This window comes from Nothobranchius furzeri, chromosome 10 (genome assembly GCF_043380555.1).
Source record: "Nothobranchius furzeri strain GRZ-AD chromosome 10, NfurGRZ-RIMD1, whole genome shotgun sequence".
NCBI classification, from domain to species: domain Eukaryota; kingdom Metazoa; phylum Chordata; class Actinopteri; order Cyprinodontiformes; family Nothobranchiidae; genus Nothobranchius; species Nothobranchius furzeri.
The window spans coordinates 36834589-36845156 of NC_091750.1; the positions used below are offsets into that span (position 1 = coordinate 36834589).

General features: G+C 43.9%; 2 protein-coding genes across 5 annotated transcripts in view; both read right to left on the reverse strand.

Moving 5' to 3' along the window:
* The window catches only part of LOC107386300 (dematin), a 23842-nt gene extending 22170 nt beyond the window's left edge, over positions 1-1672 (reverse strand). Inside the window, exon 1 of one of the 4 annotated variants that reach the window (XM_070555604.1) lies at positions 1509-1672. In XM_070555604.1, the coding sequence (XP_070411705.1) occupies positions 1509-1657 (149 nt within the window). In that variant the 5' untranslated portion in view covers positions 1658-1672. The remainder of the gene's footprint in view (positions 1-1508) is intronic. The other 3 variants (XM_070555606.1, XM_070555609.1, XM_070555608.1) reach the window with 3 other exon arrangements.
* A 1483-nt stretch (positions 1673-3155) lies between these two features.
* rsph14 (radial spoke head 14 homolog) lies at positions 3156-7715 on the reverse strand. Its single transcript, XM_015960339.3, has 7 exons — positions 7597-7715; positions 6872-7494; positions 5950-6052; positions 5020-5138; positions 4644-4872; positions 4437-4573; positions 3156-3583 (listed from the first exon to the last, which is right to left on the reverse strand). Exons 2-7 carry the CDS (start codon positions 7029-7031, stop codon positions 3321-3323), a joined length of 1011 nt encoding a protein of 336 aa, XP_015815825.3. The 5' UTR covers positions 7032-7494; positions 7597-7715; the 3' UTR covers positions 3156-3320.
* Between the last annotated feature and the right edge of the window lie 2853 nt (positions 7716-10568).

Sequence of the window (10568 nt, forward strand, 5' to 3'; positions counted from 1 at the left end):
TTTTACCCAGCGGTCAGCCCGGCGTATCTCTGTTTCAGAAGCTCTGGTGTTGTGCAGAGTTAACTCCGGTTGTAGCTAGGTGGCTAGATCCGTTAGCTTAGCTCCCACCTCCGCATTAGCTTTGGGTTAGCTTCAGGTTAGCTTGTAGCTAGTTCGACCGGGTGTCGTCAGTTGATCCCAGCCTTACAGCCCCACCCTCAGCTCCACCTCTCTTCCCTTTTGTGGAATTGTCTGGGCTTGACAGAACCTGTGACACGGTCAAAATGGCGGTGGTGGCCACCTCCCATTTGTCCTCAAAAACGTGTTATTGGAGCCTATGGAAATGAATTGTCCAATATTTATGTTGATGGTGTGATCCCACCTCAGCTCTAAATCTGTTCCTTTGGAGTGTTTTTTTAATCTCAGGACGATCAATTATCATTAAAGAGATTTTTTTCACTAAATATAAATAAATATTTCCGCCAGATTATCGGAGATTAAATGAATCAGTTTGTTGTTAAATAAATAAACCTGATAAATTAATTCTGACAGAAGGTTTGAGGGACCCTTCTGAGCGTCGGACATTCGGATGGTCCAGAGGAGAACCTCAGAGCACCAGGATGGAGTCGGACATCACAAAACCAATCAGCTGTTTTCCTGCTGTTTCCATGCCGATGCCTTTTCACTCCCTCCCAGCAGAAGCTGTCGTCTATTAACCTGCTGTGTTTCAGTAACAAACTGCACTCGTAGTTTAAAGGACTACAACTCTTTTTTTATCGAAGGTTTGAAGTAAAAAACTTTATTGATAAAATCAGATTTGACGTGTTTATTCATCCAGCGGATCTAAACACTCAGATAAATAAGATTAAAGGTGAATTCTGGGCTCCACGTTGTAGGAACAGACCAGTTCTGGTCCAGAACCCTTCAGGCCCAGGTGTGATCGCTCTGAAACCAGTCAGGACCATTTACTGGTTTCTGACTGGGAGGACTGGAAAAGGCCCAGTCAGATAAACACAGAACAGTTTCTACATTCTGACTTTACCAGAAGGTCCAAAACAACAACAGCAGCTGAACAGAACCACTACAGAAGCTCCAGGATCTGATGGCTCACCAGCATCTGAGTCAGAACCAGAACCAGAACCACCAGAGACAGAAAGACGAGAAAAGGAGAAAAATATGAATAAAATATAATAAACGTGTGTGTGTGTGTGTGTGCGCGCGCGCGCGTGTGTGTGCGTGTGTGTGTGTGTGTGTGTGTGTGTGTGTGTGTGTGTGTGTGTGTGTGTGTGTGTGTGTTACATAAAACCATCCTCCCTCTCTAATCCACCCCCTCATCCAGCAGCTTCTTACATAATTTCATCTCGTACCTGACCGAAAACGCCGGTCGGACCCGCAGACTGGTACCGGGCTCCAGAACCGGGAAAGGGTCTGAGGCCCACGCAGATTCCAGATCAGTTCTGAACTTATTCGCGCACAAAAACAGACGCGCGTGAGCGCGCGCAAAGAGGAGGCGTGAAGGTGAGTCTCACCTGCTCGGTCTCGGTGTTCGTGAGAAACATCCAGCAGCTCCTCTCCTCGCCGACTGCTGCTCTCCGCGTTCACTCCCACATAAACGGCACGTGCGCGTGCATGCGCTCACGGCGACGGTAACCCCCGCCCCCTCTCCGGACTGATCCATGTGCAGCGGGGTGTGTGTGTGTGTGTGTGCGTGTGTGCATGCGTGCGTGCGTGCGTGCGTGTGTGTGTGTGTGTGTGTGTGTGTGTGTGTGTGTGTGTGTGTGTGTGTGTGTGTGTGTGAGTGTGTGTGTGTGTGTGACGCTGTTGTTCACCTGTATGATGTCATTATCTGACAAAAATATTAGTTTTAGTCTTTAGTTATCGGACTGTGTGTGTGTGTGTGTGTGTGTGTGTGTGTGTGTGTGTGTGTGTGTGTGTGTGTCGGGTGGGGGGGGACAGTCTAACTACGGTGTTATATAAAGAACATTCTCAGGTCACAGGCAGATATCTACACACATCCAACATATATTATATTATATTATATTACATTATATTATATTATATTATTATATTACATTATATTATATTATATTATTATATTACATTATATTATATTATATTATATTATATTATATTATGTTATATTATATTATATTATTATATTACATTATATTATATTATATTATATTATTATATTACATTATATTATATTATATTATATTATATTATATTATATTATATTATGTTATATTATATTATATTATTATATTACATTATATTATATTATATTATATTATAACTGATTTTATGTGTTGAAGTAAAATCAACAAAATGTTAAAACACTTAAATGTCCCTCCTAAACCTTCACAGGTCAGAGATTTATCCTTTGTCCAAGCTAATCTAGTGTGTGTGTGTGTGTGCGCGCGCGCGCGCGTGTGTGTGTGTGTGTGTGTGTGTGTGTGGTGGGGAACCATGCAGGACCTGACCCACTCAGTCAGTATCATACAGATCTAAGCTGGCGTCGGTGACCTTAATGTGACCAAAGAGCAAATTCATTCAGAGCAGCAGGTCAGAGACAAACTCAGGACTCGGAGAAGAAAAGAGATTTTTTTACAGCGTCTATCAACATAAAAACCACACGGCGCGTCACAAGCAGAATAATAGATAAAGGATGGTTTTAAGATAGACGGATGGATCCGGATCCAGTCATTCAGAGCAGGACGTTCACAATGACAGGATGAGGTTTTCCCAGGATTTCAGATGCATTTAAATATTATTCAATTTAAACAACACGTTCTAATGTATAAGTCGCTATCGTTATGTAAGGAGTACAAGCAACACGGCAGAAAGGGCTCCAGAAAAACATTTCCTACTTTAATTAAAATATCTATAAGGCCATCATCCATCACATTTAGATTCAACAGCAAGTCAGAGACCCAGAAGTTCTTTATGCACACGCGACAACAAATAAACAAACAAAAAACGAAATAAAAGTCAATCATTTCTTTTCCGACTTTTAATGAAACAATAAACTTTGAATCTGAAGCGTCAGATGGATTCTTTTGCATCAAATCTGCTGATTTAAACTTAATAAAGCTGTTAGACTAACAGAAAAAAGGGGATATTTGTTCTGAGAGGATGAATGCTCATGAGATAAATAATAATAAAGAGTTACAAAGGAAACTTGAGCATTTAATAACTTTATTATGTTTTTATGATTAAATCTTAGTTTTCATGTTTAACGTTAAAAACTCCCAAAACATTTTAAACCAAATTTTAAAGAAAAAGCTAAACTAAGAATATTAATCATGTATCCAGCTGATTTTAACCCCGGGGGTCAGAGGTCAGGGAGTCCAGGTCACGACCCTGATGGTGGTCTGAGCGACCCTCTGGATGTCCTGGTCCTGGTCCCGACTCCTCCGCTCCAGCAGGGGGAGCTGCTCCAGCAGGACTCTGCGTCCGCTCGGAGCTTCAGCCAGAGAGGCCAAGGTCTGTAGGCAGTAGAGGATCAGAGCCTTCCTCCCCCTCCTCTCCTCCTCCTCCTCCTCCTGGCTCAGAAGCTCCAGGAGGATGGGGAGGACCTTCAGCCCCAGAATCAGATGTTTACCTGCAGGGGGAGGAGCTTAAGGTCAGTTGATGCAGCTTGGCTCAAGTCTTTGCAGGTTTTGGGCTAAAGTTGTTTCACATCAGAACCGACCCACTCTTCAGCTCAAGTCCTTTAGAACTCGTAAAAGATTCTGGAAACGTCTACTTTTCACTTGTGTCCCCGCTTACCCGGAGCAGCTTTTTAAAATCTAAAATGTTCTCAATCAAAAGCTCAGCTGGTGATCAGAATCGGCCGACAGCCGGGGTGATCAACCAATCCAGATCTCAGAAATCTATTTTTGTTTTAGCCCATGAATACATCGTTGCCAAACAGCAAGAAAAATCCAACATTTTTCCTGCCTGTGAACTCACCGTCACTAAACATTAAAGAACAAGTCACCCCCCTACCAGAGTCTCACTCCACCCACATTTGCTGTTTGAGGAAGTGCTTGTTTTCGACAGGCGGGAAAACTCATTTCAGGTTTAGTGTAAAAACACGTAGAGGACTGTTACTGCTCGTCAGCAAACCCGACGCGGTGAAGAGGAAGAAAACCGTCCGAGTTTAGCGAGCGTCACATCCTTCTTCCAGGATGACAGAAGGAGCATCAAATGTGGAGAAAGCCACTGTAAATCTGGCCGTGTGTTAAGTAGCAGCTACGCTGGGGAAGAAGAGACTCTGCAGTGATGTCATACATGTCACAGCTGACATGTATGACATCATGACAGCAAAATGAGTTCGCTCTGGAGTAGCTGGGTTCTTTAAGTTGGCCAGAATCTTCAAACAGATCAGAAACTAAATCAAGTCTGTTGGTTATAAAAATCGATATCGGCCCTTGAGGACTTGGGTCGGGGTCTCTCTGACGGACACCAGACACCTGAGGTGAGGATCACAACATTCATGATGACTCCTGCTGCGTTGGTCTGGAGCTCCACGTCTTCGTCCTGCAGCAGAGACACCAGGACAGGTAGGAGCTGCTGGTCACACACCTGTCGCTTCCCGTCCTCAGGTACGCTGAAACCAGCAGGAGACAGAGTCAAACACACACACACACACACACACACACACACACACACAGCTGAACCTGAGCTCCAGCAGCACTGCACACGCCTCCCTGCGGATGTCCAGGGAGTGGTGGGACAGTCTCTGACCCATGAGATGAACTCCGTTCAAAGACAGAGTTGGCAGAGGGTCAACTCTGGAGCAGCTGCTGAGGATGGAGAGGAGTAGCACTTTCTCCTCCTCCTCCTCTTCCTCCTCCTCTTGGAGCTTCAGCATCAGTCTGGGGACCAGTGTGTGGAGGACGTCTGCTCCTGTGGACATTTATGCTGAATCAGCAATTTTGGGTTCAGGTTCAGACCCAAACTATAGCAACAGTTCTAAGAACCTGATTGGACCTCCTCAGCAGCTCCTTCTGCAGCTCAGCTAGCTTCTTAAATTTCTGGTTGTTGTTGATTTACCTGCAGGAAGCTCAGCCAGGTGGGTCAGAACCAGGTAGACGTTTCTCCTGCAGGAGGACGAGGGGTCATCCAGCAGCTCCCAGAGAGGAGGGAGGAGAGAGGAGGAGATCAGGAACAGTCTGCAGGACCAAATAGATGAGGATTGATTTCTGGAACCTCAGACTGAACTTGTATAACAAAACTCCCCGAGGTTAAAGGTCACATAGTTTACTTTAGTTGTGACCTATTTTTCTGGAGCTCAGGAGAGAAAAATCTTTAAAACATGATAATCCAATAAAATCAGCTCCTAAATGGAAGTCTTATGCTCCAGGTCAAACAGGTGAGTTCAGGTGTGACCAGTGGTGTGTGAGTGCTGCCCTCTGCTGGTGAGATCCTGGTTCCACAACAACAAACAGCTTCAGTCAAACTGGTATTGAATTGTATTCAACACACACACACACACACACACACACACACACACACACACACACACACACACACACACACACACACACACTTTATTGTCTAGTGACTTTATAATATTCTATATAGCATTAGGATTTATTTATCTGTATTAATAAACTTTAAGGAAAGCCAACTTCATATATAAAGCACTTAAAAAACTGGCAACACTGAACAAAAAGCTTTCAGCTGTTTTGTTTTGATTTAGTTTTTTTAATTAATTTAGCAGTTATTTAGTAGATAAAATGTTTGATCTTTTTAGTCGTTTTCTCGTCAAACGTTTATCCCAATTTTTTTCTGACGTCATTTTGGATTACGTTTTTATTCTTAATTTTTTTTGTTTAGTTTTTGTTGTTTTTTCATGTCTATGATTTCTGTCCCTGGTTTAGCCTTCTTGACCTTTGTGACCCAGCAGTTTGTGGTTCTGATGGACGAGTTTCTGTCTCAAACATCGCAGAACCAACAGTGGACCGGTCCCGAAGGACTTACCTGCCCAGGCTGCGGGTCGTCAGCAGGCAAAGCAGCTCGCAGGTCTTTGTTCTCACTGATGGATCCTGATCTTCTAATAAAACCTTCAGCTGCTCCAAAAATCCTGCAGAAGAAGAAGCTGGAGCTGTTTATTCATTTTGTTAATATCTGGTATCAAAGGTTTCTTAGTTCTCATTCAGCCATGAAAAATAAATGTCACAACAAAATGTGTAAATGTTTAAATACTGGCACGAGCGACCAAATAAAAACGTTAAAATCATTTCTGTTAAAGATGGTTTTACTCAGATTTGAGCTGCTGGAGCTTATAGAAAATAAAATAAATTATTTATAATTCTGGATGATTTTATCAGCTTTAACAATGATAAACTTATTTTATGAGTTTATTTGGTTTCTGAATCACAATGAAAATAAAATAAAAGCAAATTCATAGTTATTTTTATTAACTCATCAGAATTCTTTAATAAAGAAATGTGATCAAACACGTTTGTCTGAGAAGAATTCCCAGAAGGTCGATTGTTCAACTGATGTGACATAAATAAAAATACAATGATAAGTCAGTATTTACATAGCCTATCTATGGTTTCATTGTTATTAATATTAATATGGATTTAAGGGTTTTCCTGTGTGGATTTAAAATGTGATCTAAGTTAATCTCATGTCCCGATCCGAGTTCGGCCCCGTTTCATTTGCTCTTATAATCTATAATGTATTTACTTTATAAATAAACATTATGGGCTAAATAAACTTTATTAATGAGCCAAAGAATTTTGAACATTTCTTATAAAATAATTTGATCTGAAAAGAGTTTCATCTTTCTGAAGTTCACCTGGAGCGGATCCGCCTGTGCTCCAGGTTGCTATGGTTACGCAGCGCGATTCTCACACATGAATAACCGACCGGGTCTGTGGTGGTTCGGGTTTACCTCCGGTAATGGTCTGGTAGAACCGCTCCGGCTCGTGGACCAGGTCACAGAGTGACGTCAGAGCCCGCAGTCTGCCGGAAGTCTCCGGTTGCTGCAGCTGTTCAAACAGCTGGGGAACGGCCCGCCGGCCGTAGGCCACCGAGGCCCGGTCCGGGTCCATCGAGATTCAGTAAAGTAAACCAGAACCAGGTCCGACCGGTGGGAGAGCCGCGGATGTTGCCATGGAAACAGGAAACTCCAGTGCTGCGTTCAGGGTCCGGGTGGAAGTCCGGCATTTCAGCACGACTTCAGTCACACACACACACACACACACACACACACACAGACACACACACACACACACACACACACACACACACACACACACACACACACACACACACACACACACACACACACACACACACACGTGCGCGCCACTCTCACATGATGAGCTCCGGGTTAGATCCGGATTTGGGCCATGTCAACAATCCACCAATGACAGCCCACGAAGAAGGTATCAGGAGACGAAACTTGGCAGGTAAAGAGATTTTCACATCATATTTCTCTTATAATAGATGACCCGCACTTCCTGGGAACCCTGCACCCGCACAAACGGGACGGCCACCACCTCCTGTCCCAGCCTGCGCAAAAGAAAAGAGGAATTACAAACGAATTTAAAATCACTTAAAGCAGCTGTTTTCCTCTCTGGACTCCCGCGCTGAGAGTTGGGACGCCTCCGACACCTTGCAGAGGTCCGTGCAGAGGCGATCACCCACTGAGGCGCAGTTTGAATACAGCAGCTGACGCCAGAATGCAGCGCTCCGTTTTACACCCACGGCGCCCTCATGAGTACGGAAGCCGGTATGCGCCAACCCACCTAATTTGAAGCAGGCTTATGTCATCCATAAAACACACAAACAAATAAATAAATAAATAAGTTTCCGTTTCCGCTAAGTAGGAACCGCCCAGGGACCCAAAAGGACCTGTAAAACCATGTGTAAAACGGAAATCCCCTCTGGGGCGCCAAACAGGAAAGAACGAGCAGAGACATCACCGCTTTGCTGGTGGACTAATGAGCGCCAACAGAAGTTGTACATCGAAAACATCAAAAGAAAGACTTTTTAATCAAGAAATCTCACGCTTCGGGAACTTCGACATGATGATCAAAAGAAAGACGGTGGAAGTCGGCAGGAATGAAGAGGTAGAAAGAGTTATGTCAAGTGAGTCCGGTTCAGGTGGCGCGCGCTGGCCGTCAAAGCCAGAATTATTTATTAATTCCGCATTATATCCGAGTGTTGACGGTACACGGAACAGTAACGGTGAATCGAAATGTCGTGAAAATGTCGAGAGACTTCAGGTTCTCACTTTGTGCCTTTTTTACGCCGATCAACCCAAACCAGCGACCGTCGACACCAGCGCGCCAGGATTCGACGCGCATAATTATTTAATAGGAGAATACAACAACGGGAGCATAAAATGGTTAGATGAAGCGCCACAAAAAACAAACGCGCTTAAAGACTGTTATGTGCTTGGTTCCGGACGAGACATCAGAAACATAATTCGTCACTATGGAAAGAACGTTGAAAACAAACCCGCCTATCTGATGATAAATGCCTGGATATTTGAGATTGAGCCAAAATCTCTCTATGTGTATCTAGTCGGAAAAAAACTTGGAGAAGAAAATATGAACGAAACAAAACACCAAATAGAAAACGTTTTTAAAACTCCAAAAGCAGAGTCTTATGCTAATATTGTTGAAAATATTTCAACAAATGATCAAAAACATTTCATTTACCAAGTTGAAAACACATTTAAAGGTCAGTCTTCAAAAGCTGGGATGTATGCTACCTGGTACTTAGCTGCTTCAGTTATTTCCGAATCTGCCAGAAACTTTAGAACATTTCCTTTAACTCTTATGGCCCTCGATATGAATGATAAGAATTTTTGGTTTGAGACAAAATCATCATCTGATCAAACTCTAAATCCTAAAACCCATCCAATGGCCAGAGGAGGAACCTGGATCAACCTCATGAGAGGATTCAATGGCGCAGCAGAAGACTCACAAAATCTCGTTGACGTTCTAAAAAGAGAATATGATGTGATTAATAAATGGGTGAATAGAGATCAAGAGAATATAGAGAACATACCGATCAGATTTACTACAGTAGCTCGCGAATATGCGATACTGGCAGAAACAGAACAATTCCAAGATGAATACAAACACTTGATGAACACCGTAGCATCTGGAGGACCTAAAGGTAGCGATGGTGAGATGAAGTCTCGTGATTGTCGAAAGAACCGCTCCGCCAGCGATCGAACCGCCGACGAACGAACCGCTCCGCCAGTGATCGAACCGCCGGCGAATAAACTGCTCCGCCTATGAGGTTCCGAATGTGCCAAAAATGTGTCTATATGAGGTTCAAACTGCCGGCGAATGAACTGCTGCGATCGAACTGCCGGCGAATGTACTGCTGCGAATGTACTGCCGCGATCGAACTGCCGGCGAATGAACTGCCGCGATCGAACTGCCGGCGAATGAACTGCTGCGATCGAACTGCCGGCGAATGAACTGCTGCGATCGAACTGCCGGCGAATGAACTGCTGCGATCGAACTGCCGGCGAATGAACTGCCGCGATCGAACTGCCGGCGAATGAACTGCTGCGATCGAACTGCCGGCGAATGAACTGCCGCGATCACACTGCCGGCGAATGAACTGCCGCGATCGAACTGCCGGCGAATGAACTGCTGCGATCGAACTGCCGGCGAATGAACTGCCGCGATCACACTGCCGGCGAATGAACTGCTGCGATCGAACTGCCGGCGAATGAACTGCTGCGATCGAACTGCCGGCGAATGAACTGCTGCGATCACACTGCCGGCGAATGAACTGCTGCGATCGAACTGCCGGCGAATGAACTGCTGCGATCGAACTGCCGGCGAATGAACTGCTCCACCAGTGATGGAACCGCCAGCGATGGAACCGCCAGTGAACAAACCGGTCTGCATAATCAAAACAAGCCTATGATGATTTGACATGATTGTTATCTTCATTATATGTGTTAAATAAAAACTTTGACTCTTTTGATTGTTTTGGATGTTCTTGATCACATGGCTCAAACAGAACAAAGAACAACATTTATATTTATGCAATCAGAACATTAAGCAGCAGTAAAGTGTTTTGTGGTTTTAGGAAGTTGAGATGAAAACAAAAACTCCCAAAAAATAATCCAGACTGCCACAAGCTGCAGGAATAAACAGACGAAACTAAAATGTTTGCAGCTGAAAAATGAACCCTGAAGAAACTCAGAAGTTCAAGATCTGACCCAGTCCAGTTCTCATCCCAAAGATCAGCCGTCTTCTGGTAGAAAATAAAAGATCATCTGGAGGACCTAAAGGCGAGACATCCAGAAGATCCAACAGGCTCCACCTTCCAGCAGCAGCAGATGTTCTCCTTTCATCTTGAGCTGTAATAATTTGACCTGAGCATCCTCAGCGCATCTTCATCAACACCAGTGCCAACTACATTAAACGCTTTTTTCATCTCTGATTCCTGTTTTGGTCAAATGACTCAAACAGCTGAACAATGAAGAAAATTTTCTTCTTTTATGTGAAATGTTATATCGGTTTTATTTATCTAACCAGAACACAGAGGAGCAGTAAAATGTTAGTAAGCATTAAAAACTCCAAACAAAAATAATTCAGACTGAAACATGC